The sequence below is a fragment of the Callithrix jacchus genome, chromosome 5, assembly GCF_049354715.1.
Source record: "Callithrix jacchus isolate 240 chromosome 5, calJac240_pri, whole genome shotgun sequence".
NCBI lineage: Eukaryota > Metazoa > Chordata > Mammalia > Primates > Cebidae > Callithrix > Callithrix jacchus.
This window is the reverse complement of record NC_133506.1, coordinates 92,847,105-92,867,783: the sequence shown is the minus strand read 5'-3', so window position 1 is coordinate 92,867,783 and position 20,679 is coordinate 92,847,105. Positions and strand designations below refer to the sequence as shown.

At 41.2% G+C, this 20,679-nt stretch overlaps 1 protein-coding gene and 1 pseudogene across 2 annotated transcripts in view; one reads left to right on the top strand and one right to left on the bottom strand.

The window, feature by feature from the left end:
* The window catches only part of TOP2A (DNA topoisomerase II alpha), a 30,468-nt gene extending 13,741 nt beyond the window's left edge, over positions 1-16,727 (bottom strand). The window contains exons 1-21 of one of the 2 annotated variants that reach the window (XM_078373648.1): positions 16,579-16,727; positions 15,916-16,335; positions 15,512-15,667; positions 15,224-15,314; positions 14,503-14,566; positions 12,574-12,719; positions 12,288-12,385; positions 11,863-12,075; positions 10,402-10,575; positions 10,102-10,203; positions 9,857-9,994; positions 8,349-8,487; positions 7,507-7,664; positions 6,529-6,654; positions 5,503-5,613; positions 5,249-5,354; positions 5,049-5,158; positions 3,615-3,707; positions 3,210-3,324; positions 2,983-3,104; positions 1,700-1,848 (exon numbers count right to left, since the gene is read on the bottom strand). In XM_078373648.1, coding sequence (XP_078229774.1) covers positions 1,700-1,848; positions 2,983-3,104; positions 3,210-3,324; positions 3,615-3,707; positions 5,049-5,158; positions 5,249-5,354; positions 5,503-5,613; positions 6,529-6,654; positions 7,507-7,664; positions 8,349-8,487; positions 9,857-9,994; positions 10,102-10,203; positions 10,402-10,575; positions 11,863-12,075; positions 12,288-12,385; positions 12,574-12,719; positions 14,503-14,566; positions 15,224-15,314; positions 15,512-15,652 — 2,396 coding nt within the window. In that variant the 5' untranslated portion in view covers positions 15,653-15,667; positions 15,916-16,335; positions 16,579-16,727. The remainder of the gene's footprint in view (positions 1-1,699; positions 1,849-2,982; positions 3,105-3,209; positions 3,325-3,614; positions 3,708-5,048; positions 5,159-5,248; positions 5,355-5,502; positions 5,614-6,528; positions 6,655-7,506; positions 7,665-8,348; positions 8,488-9,856; positions 9,995-10,101; positions 10,204-10,401; positions 10,576-11,862; positions 12,076-12,287; positions 12,386-12,573; positions 12,720-14,502; positions 14,567-15,223; positions 15,315-15,511; positions 15,668-15,915; positions 16,336-16,578) is intronic. The other variant, XM_002748560.5, reaches the window with a different exon arrangement.
* On the top strand, positions 6,845-7,203 carry LOC100412130 (small EDRK-rich factor 1 pseudogene; annotated as a pseudogene).
* Positions 16,728-20,679: the final 3,952 nt, after the last annotated feature.

Below are 20,679 nucleotides of genomic sequence, written 5' to 3'. Positions count from 1 at the left end.
CTTGGCCAGCATAGTGAAACCCAGTCTCTACTAAAAATACAAAATTAGCTGGCTGTGGTGGTGTGCACCTGTAATCCCAGGTACATGGGAGGCTTAGGCAGGAGAATCCCTTGAACCTAGGAGGCAGAGGTTACAGTGAGCTGAGATCGTGCCAGCCTAGGCAAACAGAGTAAAACTCCTTCTCAAAAAAGAAAAAAGAAATAAAGAAACCGAGGGACTGAGCCATATGGATATCTACAGAAGGAGTGTTGCAGGCAAAGGAACCAGTAAGTAAAAGGCCCTGAAGAGGAAATGTGCTTAGTGTATTTGAGTATAGGCTGAGGATAGTGTGGCTGGAGAAGAGATGGTATGAGAGGGAATCAAAAGATATGGAAGGTGGGGACATGGATCACATAATGTCTGGTTAGCTAAAACAGGTCTTTAGATTTTACTCTGAGCAGTTGAAGGTTCTGAATCAGAGTGACTCATTTTTACTTTTTTTGAGATGGAGTCTCACCCTGTCACCCAGGCTGGAGTGCAATGGTGTGATCTCGGCTCACTGCAACCTCTGCCTCCCTAGTTCAAGCAATTCACCTGCCTCAGCCTTCCAAGTAGGTGGGATTACAGGTGTGCACCACCACATCCAGCCAATTTTTTATATCTTTAATAGAGGCAGGTTTTCACCAGGTTGGCCAGGCTGGTCTTGAACTCCTGACCTCGTGATCTGCCCACCTGGGTCTCCCAAAGTGCTAGAATTATAGGCATGAGCCATTGTGCCCAGCTGGAGTGACTTATTTTTTTAAAAAAATAATTGGCTGCTATAAGAAAAGACAGACGGTAGATTAGATTGCAATAGTTCAGATGAGATGGGGGTGGCTTAGTATTTTTCCAGTGCAAAGCCTATAAAATTTGCTGAGGAACTGAATGTAAGTGTCAAGCGAAGGAGTCAAGGATGACAAGGTTTTTAGCCTGAGGAATTAGAAGGATGGCATTTCATTTACTGAGACAGGAAAACTAAGGATTTTGTTTTAGATACTTATGTTTGAGATACTTAACTAGATATCTGAGTGGGAAATGTTGAGAGGGCAGTCAGACATAAAAGTTCAGGGGAGAGACCAGTACTGGAAATTTAAAGGTATAGACCAGATAAATGTGAGATTATTTGGGAACTGAGTGTAGATAGTAGAAAGAGATCTGATGAAGGAACCCTAGGATGAACCAGTATTTAGAAGTTGGGAAGGTGAGAAGGACCCAGCAAAGAAAGCTAATAAGGAAGAAGAGAACCAGAGAAGTCTACTGTCATAGAGGCCAAATAAAGAGTTTCAAGGATGTAGCAATTAGTAACTATGTTGAATGCCACTGAAAGGGTGACTGGGATGACAGCTGAAAATTGACCATTCATAATCACTCTCGATAGTTTTGTAAAGGAGTAAAATTTCAATTGTGATATTTAGAAGAATCAAAGTCTTCTTTACTCAGTCCCAAACTCTACATCAGGGTTTCTCAATCTTAGCATAACTGACATGTTGCACTGGATAATTCTTTGTTATGAGGGGGCTTTCCTGTGTATGTTAGGGTATTTATAAGTTTCACCCCGGCCTTTGTCCACTAGATACCAGTATCTTCTGATTAACTGAGTTTTTGTATTAATAGTCAACTAAATCTCACATTGTTTCAAAACTGGAAATGCCAATTCACCAGAGAGTGAACGGATACCTACCTGAGCATTGTGAAGATGTATCGTGGACTAGCAGAATCCTTGCCACCATGTAGCCTGGTACCAAACTGACCAATGGGCTGCAAAAGGTTCAGATTATTGCTACCCACAAAATTCTGAGCCAAATTGATAATGGTCATCATTAGTGACATCTGTAGAGAAAAAAAGATTTATTAAGCTGAGTCTTTTACTAATACAAATATATTATTATGACCAAACTTCACTATAATCCTGTAACATTTTGTGAGGTTTAGTTGTGTAGTGACTTTCCTCAGATTAACAGATGGCAGAAGTAGTACTTGAACCTACGACTTTTAGCTCAAGTTCAGGGCTCTTGCCTTCCAATAATTCTATCTATTAAATCCCACTCAACTTTGAAGGCAGAGTTCCTCTCCTTATCCTCAGCAAAATGAATTATTTCCTCCTTTGTGTTACAATGCTTTGCTCATTTCTATTCTAGCATGTATCACTTTATTCTATAGCTGTGTGTATATACTGGTCTTCAGATTAAATTGTTACTATACCTTGGAGATACGAAAAGTATTATTTTTATTTATTTCTATATACTTGGTACATGGCAGGCATTCAACAAAAGTTTGTTGGGTGAACATTTATTGTATCTCCACTATATTTTGATTGAAAGCAACGAAACAACCATTATATTTAAATTTCTAGAAACTTGTAGACAACCCAGTTCTTTAGAAGTGTTTTACATAATTAATGCAAAAAGCAATCACAAAATAAAAAAGGAGTATCTGTTGGTGTTGGTGTAAAGTCAAACAATTCAGACATATATAAAAAGTGAAAGTTGCCCTTTCCAATTCCCAGGGATAACTAAAGTGAACAATTTAGAGCATATTCTTGTAGACATTTTTAGTTATTGTTCTGCCTCTGTTTTTCCTCACCTGACAATAGACCATGGATATTCCTCAGTGTCAATACACACAGTTTTACTGAAATTATAGCACTGATTCCATGCATATATGTGTCACAATTTATTATAACAATTTTCCAATCAGTAGAGGTCTAAATCTTGACATCACAAAGTTATAATAAACACGCTAACTATCTCTTAATGTAGACCTTTGCAGATTTATAAATATCCCTGCAGGAATATTACTTTCAGAAATCAAAGGGCAAGCAGTTTTATTGATTGATAGGTTTTACTAACTTGTTCTTTACTATGAATACATAAGCTTATACTTTCACCAAATCTATTTTGAGACTGACTATGCAGGTATTTCTGAAGATATAATGCTTTCTGGAAAAATGGATTGTGTGTTTACCTCACCATGATGATAAGAAGACATTTCAGCGACTGATCCAGCTAATTGGGCAACCTTTACCTCTCGCTTGTCATTCCGTTTGAAGCAAGTAAACAAAACCTTTCTCTGACCTGGTTTCAAACCTTTAAAATGAAATAAGGGCAAACATAAGTATCCTCAATTTAACCATTTTTGGGAAATTGATTTCTTATCTTATAATAAAAACAGACTAACAAAGTGGAACTCACCATCCACCATAGAAGGGATAGATCTCTCATTATCAGAATTTGAGAACAGGATAAGTTCCTTGTTGATGAAGTCATTATATGTCAGATATGTGGTAGTCTGTCCATACAAGTAATCCTGAGGGACCAAACAGTTTTACATAAGACCAATGCTTAAGAATGCTCAACACAAAAATCAAACAAAGAAACCTTTAGAATTACTATTTCTATAATTATTAAGTCTTTATAAAATATAGAATACAGAAATATTTTATATGTTTTAAAGATAAAGCAAATTTAACTGCTGCACAATTCTATCATTTCAAATTTTTACTAAAATAACTATTCAGTAAGTTTAATTTGCTATATTATCAATACCAAAAGGTCAGTCAAGCAGTCCATTTTGTGGGATATATTTAACACTTTTACCTCAGGAAGCCCAAGTAACTTTCGTTGTCTTCTATCCTCCATGAAATTTGTTAACCATTCCTTTCGATCATCTATCTGTTTTTTGCTAAAGGCCTACAAATTTAAGGATGAAAAAGATGTCACTGGTACTAATAGGTTCCAAGTATCCTTCCACAAAGAACAAACAAACAATAGAAAAACAATAAAAATCCTGTTTTCTTTTTTTTTTTTTTTTAATTGCATTTTAGGTTTTGGGGTACATATGAAGAACATGCAAGATTGTTGCATAGGTACACAGGTGGCAGTGTGATTTGCTGCCTTCCTCCCCTTCACCTATATCTGGCATTTCTCCCCGTGCTCTGTCTCCTCAACTCCCCACCCCCGCTGTCCCTCTCCTACTTCCCCCATTCTTTTTTTTTTCCAAGATGGATTTTTGCTCTAGTTGCCCAGGCTGGAGTGCAATGGCACAATCTTAGCTCACTGCAACCTCTGCCACCTGGGTTCAAGTGATTCTCCTGCATCAGCCTCCGGGTAGCTGGGATTACAAGCATGTACCACCATGCCCAGCTAATTTTGTATTTTCAGTAGAGACATGGTTTCTCCATGTTGGTTAGACTGGTTGTGAACTCCTGACCTCAGGTGATCTGCCTGTCTTGGCCTCCCAAAGTGCTAGGATTACAGGCGTGAGCCACCTGGCCTGGCCTTTTGGTCTTTTTTTTTTTGAGCCTGAGATTTTACTATCTTGCCCAGGCTGAAGTGCAATGATCCTAAAAAAACCCCTCCAGGGTACAAGCAATTCTCCTGCCTCAGCCTCCTGAGCACCTGGGATTATAGGGGCCTGTCACCATGCCCAGCTAATTTTTGTATTTTTAGTAGAGATGGTTTCACCATGCTGGACAGGCTGGTCTCCCTCCAACTCTTGACTTCACCCGCCTCGGCCTCCCAAAGTGCTAGGATTACAGGAGTGAGTCATCATGCCCAGCCAAAATCAAAATTTTCTGAAATATCTGATTCCATCTCTGGGATATGCTTACTGGAGACATTCTATTCTATAAAACATTCTTTTTTTTTTTGAGATGGAGTTTCGCTCGTTACCCAGGCTGGAGTGCAATGGCGCGATCTTGGCTCACCACAACCTCCTCCTCCTGGGTTCACGCAATTCTCCTGCCTCAGCCTCCTGAGTAGCTGGGATTACAGGCACGCACCACCATGCCCAGCTAACTTTTTATATTTTTAGTAGAGACAGGGTTTCACCATGTTGACCAGGACGGTCTCGATCTCTTGACCTCGTGATCCACCCGCCTCGGCTTCCCAAAGTGCTGGGATTACAGGCGTGAGGCACTGCGCCCGGCTCTATAAAACATTCTTATACAAAAATGTAAATGTTTCAATTGACTAAAGCAGTGATTTCTAAAACTGAAATGTATATATAAAATACAACTCAAACGTACATACCAGGCTGATAGCAGCATCATCTTCGGGACCACAGTATTTGAACTGGATACGATGTCTTTTCATATCTGCAAAGTATTCTTTAGCTTCCTTTGATGTGCTGGTGCCCAAACCTATAAAATCAAGAATACTAACTTTTCTCATACAGTCTTGTATGGGGTATATAATAAAGTGAGAAGTTCTATATGGATTTTATTACAAACCTTTGTAATATTTGACTTTCCATTTTTTATGATTTGGAGTAGAACTCTTCCATTCTTCAAATTCAGGAAGGCTATAAAATGCCATTTCTTGCTTATTTTTAGATATCTGTGATAAAAAACAGTGACTATGGCTTTGTACATTATGCAGTCCCCTGCATTCCATTACATATGACTAGGCTTATTATATACGTATATCCAGGTTTGAGGAGTAGGGCCTTAAAATATCCATTATGGTACCTTATTAATTAGCATACCTTTACAATGGGAGTGATAAATTCCTCCAGAAAACGATGTCGCAGAAGAGAGGGCCAATTGTGATGGATAAAATTAATCAGCAAGCCTTTGATGTGGGAACCATCTTGGTCCTAGAAATATTTGAAACCAAAGTTCAAAAGAATTGTTTACGACAGGTTTGGTGGCTCACACTTGTAATCCCAGAACTTTGGGAGGCTGAGGCAGGTAGATCATCTGAGGTCAGGAGTTCGAGACCAGCCTAGCCAACATGGTGAAACCTTGTTTCTACTACAAATACAAAAATTAGCCAGGCGTGGTGGCAGGCACCCATAATCCCAGCTACTTGGGAGGCTGAGGCAGGAGAATCGTTTGAACCCGTGACATGGAGATTACAGTGAGCAAGATTTAGCCACTGTACTCCAGCCTGGGCAACAAGAGTGAAACTCCTCTCAAACAACAAATAACAAAAAAAGAACTGTTCAGAAATAAAAAAAATTATAATTGACTTCCTGGCAATTTGTCAAATTTTCTATGGGAATTAAAAAAGGTCTGCTCAAATCCAGACTCATTTAACCTGTATTTTAACATACGTATGATATAAGCATATCTGATTAGATGTTGATTAGAAATAATGAATAAAGCTCCTGTTTAAGTTATTTATTTATTTATTTATTTGAGATGGAGTCTTGCTCTGTCGCTCAGGCTGGAGTGCAGTGGTGTCATGTTGGCTCACTGCAACCTGTACCTCCTGGGTTTCAAGGGATTCTCCTGCTTCACCTTCCTGAGTAGCTGGGATTACAGGCATGTGCCACCATGCCTGGGTAATTTTTGTATTTTTAGTAGACACGGGGTTCAAGGTTGTTGGCCAGAGTGGTCTTGAACTCCTGACCCTGTGATCTGCCAGCCTCAGCTTCCTGAAGTGCTGGGATTACAGGTGTGAGCCACTGTGCCTGGCCTAGTAATTTATTTCATGGCCAAAAACAAAATTGTAACTAAGACATGGTTAATTTAGTTGAACAATCTAAAAATTTGATAACAAATCTGACCTGATCTGTCATAATCATTATCTTCCCATAACGAAGAGTCTTCAATGAATCTTCATCTTCATAGTTTTTCTTGTACTGAAGACCCACAATCTTGATTATATTGTTAATCTCAGCATTTTCCATAATCTGAAATGGACATATATACCAAAAAAAGTAACGTCTTGTTTATACATTTGAAAAGAACAAAGAAATATAATAGTATATGTTGCTTGGATTTTCTTGAGCTCCAGTATTTTGAGCTATTATTAGCTTATATACTAAGTCAGAAAGGTCTGTTAAAATAGGCTACAAAGCCACTGACGGAGCAAAGCGGAGGTGCCGGTGGGCGGAGGGCCCACACAGGCTCAGTCTTCCTGGTCGACAGTGGTGACAGCAGCCCAGCCTGCCAGGGTGTCGTTGCTTTTCCAAGTCACTCTTCTAGGATTCGTCGGTGAGTGGCATGGCATGTGGAAATCAACGAGAACTTGTCCGTCACAAAAACATGAAGAAAACCCAGGAAATTATCAAGGGAAAAAGAAAAGAGGATAGCTTGACTACCTCTCAGAGAACGCAGAGGGATTCTGAGATCATGCAACAAAAGCAGAAGGCAGCTAATCAGAAGAAGTCTATGCATACAAGAGAAAAATGATGACTGGCTATTTGGAAAACCTTGGTGCTACTGCCAACTGGATGTATCATAAGTTCTAAGATCAAGATTTTGTACAGTGGACAGTCATTACATATGTTTTAACATCCTTTAAAAACTATTTTGAACTTTATCTTTCAGATTGACATAGTGCAATAGCAGTCTTCAAAGAATAAAACACTACCTGCATGTGGTGTTAAAAAAGATAGGCTACAATGTACCCAATGTCTCAAAATAATCACAAATTGTGTGATTATTTTGAGTCACAAAATATCTTTCAAAAGCCCAATGAGGGAAAATATAAGCATAAAGTCTTCCATTATAAACTAGATTTAGATAGTTTTATATTCTACCTGCTTATGAGAAGCTTCTCGAACATTGAGTATTTTTCCTCTAAGAGGGAAAACCCCATATCTGTCTCTCCCAACCACACCAAGGCCTGAAACAGCCAAAGTTTTTGCTGAGTCTCCCTCAGTCAGGATAAGCGTACACTCAGTGGAGTTTCGACCCCCTAAAATAAAAATACACAAGTTAATATTAGCACATTTAGTTCAACCTCAAATATACTAATTTGAACATACTGTTTATAGCCTTGTGATAAAACACAAATAATTTACAATATATAACAAGTAAATTTATTTGTTAGGTAATAGATCATAATGTAAACATTCTTGTTTTATACTCCAAAATAATAACCTCAATATTATTTATAACAAGCTAAAATTAAAAATGGCCTAAATGTTCCATAATAGGAAACAGGTTGTTATTTTTTTTAGACAGAGTCTCACTTTGTTGCCAGGTGCCAGGGTGGAGTGCAGTGGCTCGATCTCGAATCACTATAACCTCTACCTCCCGGGTTCAAGCAATTCTCCTGCCTCAGCCTCCCTAGCAGCTGGGACTTCAGGACCATGCCACCATGCCCAGCTAATTTTTGTATTTTAGTAGAGACAGGGTTTCACCATGTTGGCCAGGATGGTCTTGATCTCTTGACCTTGTGATACACCTGCCTCGGCCTCCCAAAATGCTGGGATTATAGGTGTGAGCCACCACGCCCGGCCACAGGTTGATTTTTAACAAAGTTATTCTGTTGAATATAGTTATTCTGCCAAGGGAAAAATAAATATCCATGGTATAATACTGTTAACGAATAACAACTGTTAAGACTTAAAGTTTGGAAGTATTATTAAATACATACCTGCATCATTGGCATCATCAAGTTTGGGAATTCCCTTGATTCTGTTATGTTTTACAGCTGAACACTTCTTGTTTAACTGGACTTGGGCCTTAAACTTCACCCAGTTTAGTATGCTTTCTACAATACCACAGCCAATTGCCTGAAAATGAGAAGATTCATATTAGGGAAGAAGGGTTCTATCAGAAACGTAGAATACAAATGAACCTTAATAAAAATAAAAATAAGCTGTGCAATGTGGATCACCTGTAATCCCAGCACTTCAGGAGGCCAAGGCGGGCAGATCACGAGGTCAGGAGTTTCAGACCAGCCTGACCAACATGGTGAAACTCGATCTTTACTAAAAATACAAAAAATTAGCTGGGCATGGTGGTGCGTGCCTGTAATCTCAGCTACTCGGGAGGCTGAGGCAGGAGAATCACCTGAACCCAGGAGGTGGAGGTTGCAGTCAGCTGAGATCACTGCCACTGCATTCCAGCCTGGGTGACAGAGCGAGACTCTGCCTAAAAAAAAGAAATAAAATAAGTTACAGTGTAAGTGTTATGGGTAACAAAAAGTTTGCTACATGACAATAAAGTATGATCAATATCATTTTGGGACCAATTTAGCTGGGAAAAGGGTAAAAAGTAAAGGCTTTCCTGAGGAATGGACAAGATCTAAAGTAGTCAGCTAGGTGAAAAGGATGTATTTCAGGCAGAGGGATTAGCATGTGAATAAACTCTAGGGAGGGGAAGAGCACTATGCTTTTCAGAAATTTAAAAAGCAACAGGACAATATAGGAAAAAGTGGCACTTAGATGAGTTGGAGAAGTAAATGTAATTAGATTAAAGCAGATCTTTCTTGTTGGCCAAATTATGGAATTTGGACTTTTCCTGAGTGAGTCATTGAAAGATTTCAAATTAAGAGTGAAGACAGAAATGTGTGCTTTATTGAACACAAAAAGGTCATTCAAAAGCATTGCAAGAAAAGGACTTAACCAGTAGGAAGGTTAAGAACCTATTATAGTAAACCAAAAAAGAGATAATGGTGAGAAGCTACTGCAGCCTCAGAGATGATTGTTATTGACTGGATAAAGAGAAGGCTCCCAGTTTTCTTGTTTATACACCTAGAGGTTGGTTGGGGCTTTCTACTAAGATAGGAAGTTGTTTCTTTATTGGAGGGTGGGGAGCTGCCTGTACTGGCAAGTCAGTGACTATGGAGTTAATGAATTCAGTTTTGGATGTGTTGACTGAGGGCAAATCTCAGGCATTTAAAGTGAGGGTGTTTAGCAGCTAGATTAATTCAAAAGTGATCTAAGCTTAACGGTGATATGTAATTGGGAAATACTGAAATATAGACAGTAATTAAGTCCTTAGTAAAATCAGATTAAAAAAACCATTGTTTACTTCCTTTTCAGACTGGAAGACTCAGAGAAGTGCACTGTGGGAAGACTCTTTGTTTCTGCAGAGTTGAGAAGCACAATGGAAAATAAAGTCAGGTGCTTTTATTTTTATTTCCCTCTAAGTACTCACAGCTTTGATAAATTTTTCACTTAAATGGCATGTTGATCCAAAGCTCTTGGGTTGTAAAGTCATGTTTTCTTTTGTCTGAGAGTCAAAGGTTGGGTTTTCAATTAAGGCATTTACAAATATCCACATGTGATTTTTCACCTGCAATAGAAGTTGATATTAAGTTACTAAAAATGTATTCATGCTTTATTCATAGCCTTTTTTTTCTCCCTTGACTTTAGAAAAAGAAAACTGCCAAAAGCACATACCTGATGTGCTTTTACTGCAACACCACCCTTGTTCTTCTTCTTTACCACATCAACAAGTTTAGTCACAATCTGATCAGCTACATAATCAACATGTCTGCCACCCTAATAAGGAAAAACACCAAACTGTAAAACTCAGTATCCTCAAAATTTTAATAATCAAACATCAAAAAAAAATAAAACGAATTTAGCCTCCTTTATACCAAGCTAGCCCAATATTCAAGTCCACTTTATATATTAAAAACAGTAAGAACACCTATATGTAAACATAAATCATGATTAATAATTCAAGAATAAAATTACCTTGGAAGTAGCAATGCTGTTGACAAAGCTAATTTGCTGAAAGCCTTTTTCACTCATTGTTAAACATACTTCCCACCTGTGGTTTACTTGTTCATGTATTACTTTCAGTGGGTTACCAGTTTCATCCAACTTGTCCTTCAAATACATGTCCACATAACTACGAAATCCTTTTACCTGTATAAGAATTAAAGGATAATAGTATTAAAAAAGCTATTAAAAATATCCGGAGATAGCATTAGATTTAAAAAATAGGTTGAATGACAGACTATGAGGACTTTTCAAAACCAATGCAATGAATGATGTTCACTGACAGGCTTAAGAGAATGATCATTAAAGAAAGACAGGCCAAGGTGGGTGGCTCACTTGAGCCCAGGAGTTCAAGACCAGCCTGGGCAACACAGTGAGATCCCCATCTCTATTAAAAAAATAAAAAAATTAACTGGGCATGGTGGTGCTGCCTGTATTTCCAGCTACTCCAGAAGCTGAAGTGGATGATTGCTTGAGCCTGGGAGGTGGAGGCTGTAGTGAGCTGTGATTGCATCGCTGTATTCCTGCCTGGGTGATAGAGCAAGAGACTATCAAGAAAAGAAAAAAAAAAGGTAAAATAAATAAATAAAGGACATGAAAGCATTTTAGGTGTTTCTTTGAGAAAGAAATTCCTTCAGTAAATTTAAAATGAGCTGATTAAAAAACGTGGCATACCGGCTGGGTGAGGTAGCTCATCCCTGTAACCCCAGCATTTTGGGAGGATGAGGAGGGTAGATCACCTGAGGTCAGGAGTTCGAAACCAGTCTGGCCAACATGGTGAAACCCCATCTCTACTAAAAATACAAAAATTAGCCAGGCAAGGTGGTGGGTGCGTGTAATTCCAGCTTCTCGAGAGGCTGAGGCAAGAGAGTTGCTTAAACCTGGGAGGTGGAGGTTGCAGCCATTCGAGGTCGAGCCACTGCACTCCAGCCTGGGTGACAGAGCAAGACTCCGTCGAAAAGAAGAAAAAGAAAATGTGGAGTAACATTCTCTTTTCAGAAACATATGTGAGAAGTGGTAAAAAATATATACGGGATGGGCCAGGCACAGTGGCTCATGCCTGTAATCCCAGCACTTTGGGAGGCTGAGATGGTTCAATCACCTGAGGTCAGGAGTTCAAAACCAGCCTGGCCAACATGGTGAAACCCCGTCTCTACTAAAAATACAAAAATTAGCCAGGTATGGTGGTGGGTGCCTGTAATCCCAGCTACTGGGGAGGCTAAGGCAGGAGAATCGCTTGGATCTGGGAGGCAGAGGTTGAAGTGAGCCGAGATTGCACCACTGCATTCCAGCCTAAGCAACATTGCGAGACTCCGTCACACACACACCACACACACACACATACAAAATATATGGGGGGGGCGAAAATCAACTTTGTACTTGACAATGATTACAAAGTCCCTTATTATCCTTAATATCCAGGAAAATACTCACTGGCAGTTTATTTCCATTAAGAAAGACTTTGACATCTTTGGTGGATCCAGCAATATCATATGCTCTTCTGACCATTAGTGCAACAATATCTTTGTCTAGGCTTTTCATTTTAAACTTAGACAAATCAGGCTGAAAGGTGATACATGTATAATCTTCTCCACTAAAGGGCTTGAGTTCCATCTCACCAGCTCTCCCCATATTATCCATCCATGTCTATGGAAGTAAAGAATAGGAAAGATGAAAAATTCAAGTCATCTCACAACTAGTAAATAACATAAATTTATGAGTCCTAATAACCTAATATATGCCTATGAATAATTTTCCATGCTTATAAATTATGTTAAATTAAACCAGCCATTAATGCCATTATAAATGGCTATAGTACTACCATTTATCATTAAGGTAAAAGACACCTATTTACTTGCCTGTTTGAACATTTTCTTGTATTCTCTACAGGCTGTTTCCACAGTAAATTTGGTACTGAATATGTTACACAATTTGGCTCCATAGCCATTTCGACCACCTGGGCAAATAAATATGAAACACTATTTTATTGTTATTATCTCATTGACAGCTTTATTTCCTAATCACTGGCAGAGGTATTCAATTATAGAGATTTATTTCCATATTTTTAACCCTCATGCCACAGATAGTTACTTAAAATATATATATTTTTAGCAACAAATATGTTATTTCCCCTCAATACTCTACCTGTCACTTTTTTTTCATCATCATCATAGTTACTAGAAGTTAGGAGCTGTCCAAATATGAGAGCTGGGACATACATCTTTTCAACTTTATGTTCAACAACAGGAATACCTTTTCCATTATTCCATATACTAATTAAATTGTTTTCCCTAAGAAAACAAGATTGAAAATTGTATTGTACAACACATTAAATGAATGCTCAACATTTAAAAATATTTAAATACAATTATTTCTAAAATATGTATATTCAGGCTGGGCGCAGTAGTGGCTTACGCCTGTAATCCCAGCACTTTGGGAGGCTGAGGAAGGTGGATCACTTGAGGCCAGAAATTCTGGCCAACATGGTATAACTCTGTCTCTACTAAAAACACAAAAATTAGCCAGTCATGTGCACCTAATTCCAGCTACTAGGGAGGCTAATGCAGGAGAATTGCTCAAATCATTGGGATTATAGATGTGAGCCACCACACCCAACCCTCAATTTCTTTGACTCTTTTCATATATACCTTCTGAAATTCAGCATGAACTACATTTCCCACCATGCTTAGTTCCTGACATTCCTGAAATAGGAGTCAAGAGGAAAAAAAAATTTTTCCAACACCTGTGTAGACACTGATAATGTTGAAAAAATATAAAATTTTAAAATGTTAGGATAAACAAAAGGAAATGATTTATGCCCAAGGGAAAGAAAAGGACAATCTGGAAACATTATTATATACCACTCCTACTCCGTTTTTGAGACAGCATCTTGCTCTGTCACTCACTGGAGTGCAATGACAGGATCACAGCTTACTGCAGCCTTGATCTCCTGGGCTCAAGCAATCCTCTCATTTTAGCCTCCCAAATAGCTGCATGCACCACCACACTTGGCTAATTTTTAAATTTTTTGTAGATATGAGGGTCTCACTATGTTGCCCAGGCTGTTCTCAAACGACTCCTGGGCTAGACTGATCCTTGGTCTTCCAAGGTGCTGGGATTATGACTGAGCTACCATGCCTATTATACCCCTTTTAAGAGGATCATCTATACATCTCTTGTTCCCACTCGACAAAGTACATTGCAAAACAAACATAAAATAGAAAAACAGTATCAATCATAAACTGCCTTGCTCTGAAATAAAATGCTGAAAACTTGTTTGGACTTATTTATTTCAGTTATTTTAAGTTAATTCTTGGATGGTAATATATTTTAGTTATAACTAGATATACATTATGGTTCTTATTCCAGAAAGTACTTATTATCTATAAAAAACTAATTAAAACTAGCTCAACGGTTTTTAAAGACTATGACATTGAGTTCTTAGGAAAATCCACGTATACTTTGTCATAATTAATCAGACTAACATCAACAACAACAAAAAAGCAAAATAAGCACCCTGATTGCTCATAAAGGGACACCCAGAAATGTTAGATCAAATTATTATCTACCACCACCTACTGGTTTACTGTTTGAATAGCATCATGAGAAAAAAAACTCCAGATGCCAGAATACTTAAAGCAACTACTGAAGATGCTTGCTCAAATATTTAGGGATTAGGTGTCATAATGCCTGTAATTTATTTTGAAATGATCCGAGAAAATAGCCCAGCTGCCATGGCACACACCCATAATGCCAACACTGGAGGATTGCTTGAGGCCAGGCAACAAAGGGAGACCCTCTAAAAAAAAAATTAAGAAAAAAGTAAAACAAAAGTAAACAAACAAACTAACTAAATAAATAAACTAATTAAAAACATGGACAAAATGTAGAAAAATGTTGACAACTGTTGGATCTAAGTGGTGGGTATCCATAGGTTTTTCATTTTAGCATTCTGCTTGTGTGTACTTTTGTGAACTTCTGTTTAAAAAAAGACAACTTCACCAGTAATCAAAATACATGCAACTAAAATAACAATGAGCTACATAACAAACAAAAGCTAATCAAAAGACGTACGGATCGACTGTGACTCTAATACAAGACATTTTTGGGTCCCTTTGTTTGTTGTCCGCAGCATTAACTGTAAGAAAATAAAATACACATTAGCAAGAAATTAGTGTTTTAAAAAACATTCTATAACTCTAAGATATAGAAAAAAAGTTCCCAACAGTACAAGAGTGGCATTAATAAGCTGTTAATTTAGTAATTTTTGTTCATAGTACTGTTTCCAGGAGAAAGCTCAACTTCCTGGGCTCCAGGAAACCATCTCACCTTTGTTAACTAATTGAAATGACAGGAGCCCTGGCTACAGCAGGCTTGGTAGAAATCATATATATATTTTTTTTTTTTTTTAAACTTTTATCTTTTTTTGATTTTTTTTTTTTTTTTGAGATGGAGTCTCACTTTGTAGCCCAGGCTGGAGTGCAGTGGCGCAATCTTGGCTCCCAGGTCCGGTTCAAGCAATTCTCCTACCTCAGCCTCCCAAGTAGCTGGGATTACAGGCCGGAGCCACCATGCCTAGCTAATTTTTGTATTTTTTAGTAGAGACTGGGTTTCACTATGTTTACCAGTCTTGTCTTGAACTCCTGACCTCGTGATCTGCCCACCTCGGCCTCCCAAAGTGCTGGGATTACAGGCATGAGCCACCGTGGCCTGGCCTTTTTTTGATTTTTATTTGAAATGATACTTCTTAGGAAAGATTTGACTAACAGATCTTTATATTAAAGGATTTACTCACCTAGAATCTCATCAAAGATTTTGTACAAACCAGGAACAAAAGTGACTTCCCTATAGTTAATGCCAATATCTTCATCGTAAACCCACATTTGCTAGAAATAAGGCAAAGAAATACTGTTATTTTTACTCTATATTTATTGTCATGATTACCGTAAAGTCTTCTGTATTAACTATTACCATACTGAGGCCAGTTCCGGTGACACTCAGTACATGAGAAGTACAGAAAGGTCAGCTGGGAGAGTATCCATTTCAACTGCTCGGTGATTGCCTTTGATAAGCTTGATTTTACCTGGGTCACTAATTCCACAGAGCCAATGTAAGTGTCCGGGCGGAGCAAAATATGCTCCAACTGTGTTTTCTTTTGATAGATTCTCTCAATAGACAGTCTTTTCTTAGCATCTTCATTTTTCTTTATTTTGTTGACTTGCATATTTTCATTTACGGGCTAGCAATTAAAAAGAGAGAGAGAGAGAGAGAGAGAGAGAGAGAGAGAGAGAGAGAGAGAGAGAGAGAGAGAGAGAGAGAAGGGGATTTTTAATCGTAAGTCTGCCTAAAACCAGGAACGAAATGTCAACACATGTTGGAATCTATTAGTAGGTAGCGGTGGAGTTGACAGTTTAGTACAAAGAGGACAATTTAAATTAGCTGCAGCCAAGTCCCCAGGTGTCAGGTTAAACACACATGTTATCTCACCAAGTGGGTCGGTCTGTCTGAAAACCTCTTCTCTTGAGCAATGTGGTAGATGTCACCGAAAAAATACACCCACCTCTTTCAGCTCCTGCACGCATTATTTACCGAGTGCCTATTATTATAAACTATTTACGGTGTCCCAAGCACACGGCAGAGTCTAGCTCGGCAGCAGCAGCTTGGGCGGCTATCAGTTCAATCCCTCGGCCACACGAAGGTTCTGAGCTCAGGATAGGGGCGCTTTTGGAGGCCGGCCAGCTGCTCTGGGGAACACTGTGCTAGGCTCTGCCCTTTCCAAGATCGGAGACATTCAAGGCCGTTTTCAAGCAGCGGGCAGGAGGGGAAGGCATCGGTACACGCGACTCAGTAACATCGCGCCCGGGGCGCTGTAGCACGGATCCACTGCGGGACACCGGAATGCGGCCCCTAGACACAGGCAACAAAGCAACGCACCCTGGAAGCCGGTTTAGCCGACACACTTCACTGCTAGCACCGTAAAGGGCTTCCGCCTCTCCACGATCACCCCGGAACCGGGAGGTGGAGAATATGGGCTCCCAAGCGGGTCGCCGGCCGGACAGCAGCCCCAGAGCTTCAACCGTCACGGGCGGCCAGAGAGATGCCCGGGCCGAGCTGAGGCACACCACCGCCAGTCCCTCCCACGAGCCGTACCTGCAAAGGTGACACTTCCATGATGACGGTCGTGAAGGGGCTCGAGACCCCTGAAAGCGACTAAACCGGCAGGACCCACGAAACGACCTCAGACCAAGCCGCCTCTCCTCAGACCGCTGCCCGTCGGTTAGGAGAGCTCACTCGAACCTTCCTTTAGCCCGCCCAAAGCAGACAAGCCAATCCCTGACTCGATCTCGCAGTCTCTGTCTAGAACCACCAATCGTAGCTGGTCTTTTATATCCACCTATCAACGGCTGAGTTGGTCAGGTGTTTGTTCGAATAAACCAATCAAGTAAGGGAGGCGGGACTAGAGAGAGATTTCAAAATGCACCACTCGGCGTCGTAGCGGAGAGACTGACAGGGAATCTGGCTAATAATGAGGGTTTGTTTGTTTTCTCTGGTGGAAATCTCGGCGAGCCGGGCCTTGGAAGCGGGAAGGGGTTTCCTGAGGCAAAAGTGTCCAGGTGAAAAGCAAAGCGTATTTATTCTCCAGGAGCTGACAGTCTATTTAAGATTTCTGAAATCTAAAAACTGTTCTCTGTTCTAAGATTGCTAGGGAGGGGAATGGGAGCCTTAGTTTCGTTTTCCTGAGGAAACTCAGTGCCGGCTTTACAGACAGGCCGCCTGGCTGCTTGGTTGAAGCGAACAGGTTCTGGCGTGTGCCTGAACCCCGCCCCCTCTCCTCTCAAAGAAATAAAGGCGCTGTGGCTCATGCCTGTAATGCCAGCACTTTGGGAGGCCGAGGTGGGTGGATCACTGGAGCCTTGGAGTTGGAGACCAGCCTGGGCAACATAGCAAAACCCCATCTCTACCCAAAAAGAAAAAAAAAAAATAGCCGCTAACCGCAGTTCTGGAGGCTGAGGAGGGCGGATCGCTTGAGCCCCAGAGATCGAGCTGCAGCGAATCGTGATTGCTCCACTGCACTCCAGCCTGAGTGACAGACTGAAACCGTCTCGAGAGATAAATACATAAATAAAAATAGAATAAAAATAATTTAAAGAAGTAAAAGTGCTATAGTTGTGGTTTGGGGTTCCCATATAATGGAAGGATGCAGAATGGAGGGCAGCATTCAGGTTCCCAGTAGAGCAGCTCTGGACTGCAACTGGCAAATTTAAAGGAATAACTTGTGGTTATGGCCTATTGAGCTGAGGGTGGGCTCGGGCTGTCTGGGGCTGAAACCTTTTCGGCAGCCAGCTGGCCAGATGCCCTCTGACTGGTTACTTTTGCACACCTCCAAGAACGCTGCGGTTTAGAACAGCTGTTCCGATTTGACAAGGAAATGCCTAAGACTGAAGGTTTGTTTGTTTTGAGATGGAGTCTCACTCTGTCACCCAGGCTGGAGTGCAATGGCGCGATGTCGGCTCGCTGCAAAATTCACCTCCCGGGTTCAAGTGATTCCCCTGCCTCAGCCTCCAGAGTAGCTGGATTTATAGGAGAGTGCCACCACCTCAGGCTAATTTTTTTGTATTGTTAGTAGAGTGGGGGTTCCACCATGTTGGCCAGGCTGGTCTCGAACTTCTGACGGGCGCTGTGGCTCAGGTCTGTAATCCCAGTACTTTGGGTTGCCGAGGCAGGCAGATCACCTGAGATCAGGAGTTTAAGACCAGCCTGGCTAACATGGTGAAACCTCGTTTCTACTAAAAATACAAAAAATTTAGCCGGATGTGGTGGTGCGTGCCTGTAATCTCAGCTACTTGGGAAGCTGAAACAGGAGAATCGCTTGAACCTGGGAGGCAGAGGTTGCAGTGAGCCGACATTGCACTATTGTACTCCAGCTTGGGCAACAAGAGCGAAACTCCAGCTAAAATAAATAAATAAACAAAAATAAATTTTTTTTAGTGCATTCATTGCCTGGCAAGTAATAAGTGCTCGAGACATGTCAGCAATGACTACCTCTGCTCCTTTCCAGGATCTTCCTTCCATGCTCGTCCCACAAATTCCTTCTCCAAAAGCAGTTCAAAATTCTCCTCTCTAGGGAGTCTTCTCTGACAGTCTTTTAAATTGAACCTCCTCAAGTCGTTCAGTGTATATTTGCATATGCGGATGAGTTCCTTTGATAAGTATTCTTTGGTTGTTTTCTCCTGGGTGTTGTGTGCTTCCCTTCTTTCTGCTCTTTGGAGAGGGGAGAGAGGATCCTGGATGTACTGTGTCCCCTTCATGGATCTGGAAGCTCCCCTAGAAAAAGCAGCATTTCTTCTCTTTTGCAGGCTCTCCCAGCAGAAGGAGGCTGGACTAAAAGTGTGGCTTTGGATTTGGGGTTTGGAGCTGGCTAGGCTGGAGCCCACTGGGAATTTCTGGATGAGGCTGGGCCAACGCCAGAGTACTCAGGTGGTTAGGGCTAGGCCAAGAAGCTCTGTTTACCTTGAGGCTGACAACTGGCAGGTTCTGGTCAGTTTATTTATTTATTTTTTTACCAGGGATACCAGCCTTTAGTTAGAGGAGGCCAGGAAAACCCAAAATGTTCCATAGAGCCCAGCCTCTGGGTGGCCCCTGGCAAATAAATGTGGACAAAGTTGGGAGGAGAGCAAGCGAGGTTACAGAGGGGAGAAGCTCAGGATGAGAGATTAGTAATCCCTAAATCTGCACAGAAGTTCTCTATCCATCAGAAATTTAAAAATGTTCACACCCTGGCCGGGCACGGTGGCTCATGCCTGTAATCCCAGCACTTTGGAAGGCCAAGGTGGGTGGATCATGAAGTCAGGAGTTTGAGACCAGCCTGTCCAATATGGTGAAACCCCATCTCTACTAAAAAATACAAAAATTTGGGCTGGGCGTGGTGGTGCATGCCTGTAATCCCAGCTACTCGGGAGGCTGAGGCAGGAGAATTGCTTGAACCTGGGAGGCAGGGGTTGCAGTGAGCTGAGATCATGCCACTGAACTCCAGCCTGGGCCACAGAGTGAGACTTCATCTCAAAAAAAAAAAAAAAAAAAAAAGTGAAGGAAATACTGTGTGGAGCATAATTCTATTTGGGTAAATAAAATTACATATATACACGCATTGAGAATATCTGGAAGGAATTGTAAGGAGGTAGAGGGAAGAGAAGACTTCCTTTTTTCTTTCTTTTTCTCTGAGACACCTCTGTTTAGTCTCAGCTCTGTTGCCCAGGCTGGAGTGTAGTGGCATGCTCATGGCTCATTGCAGCCTCAAACTCCTGGGCTCCAGCGATCTTCCTGCCTCAGCCTCCTGAGAAGCTGGGACTACAGGCTTGTGCCACCAAGCTTGGCTAATTAAAAAAAAAATTTTTTTTTTTTGTAGGGAAGACGTCTTGCTATGTTTCCCAGGCTGGTCTCAAACTTTTGGGCTTAAGTGGTCCTCCCAGTTCAGTCTCCCAAAGTGTTGGGATTACAGGCTTGAGCCACCACGCCCACCCTTGGGCTGGCTTTTAGATCACTAAGTCCCACCTCCCCATTTTACAGATGGGAAAACCAAGGCCTAGAGCCATAGATGACGGCAATGGGGCAGCAAGCTGACCTGGGGGATGGGGTGAGAAAGCCAGTAATGCCTCTAATATGGTGGGGAATGGGGTCACCTGAACCTGTCACTGTCTCCCTAGCTCTAACATTCCACGTAACATCCTCTGGAGGCATTAGGGTGGGGCCCAGGAAGAGAGGAGTAGGACGGGGTGGAGTGCTGTGTGCCTCTACCCGGCATCCACCTGTTTCCCTGACTATTTCACTTTTTCAGGCTCTCCGCCTTCTCTCCCTCCGCTATCCTATGCCTGTTTACTTGTTTGTCTGGGTAGGAGCTGGGTACTGAGGGGTACACGTCAGTGTGGCCTGAAAGAGCCTAATGAAACTCCCTTTCATTAGTGGGGGTCAGGGTGGGAGTAGGGGCAGGGGATCAGCATTCCAGGTGGCTGACCCCCACCTTTGACTTCGGACTCAGAACCCAGGGGTCTGACTTGAGGAACTGCAGAAACCCATCCTCCGGTCCATTGCCCTCAGAGGGCTCTTGGCTGCTGCTAGGAGCAAGCCTGTTGGGTAGATGTGGGCCCTGAGACTTGGTCAAGCTTGATAGCTACTACCTCATTCCTTCCTCTGAAGAATGAACAAATGAATAAATGCATGGAGAGGAGGAGTTTAGACTGGAATCTTTGATTT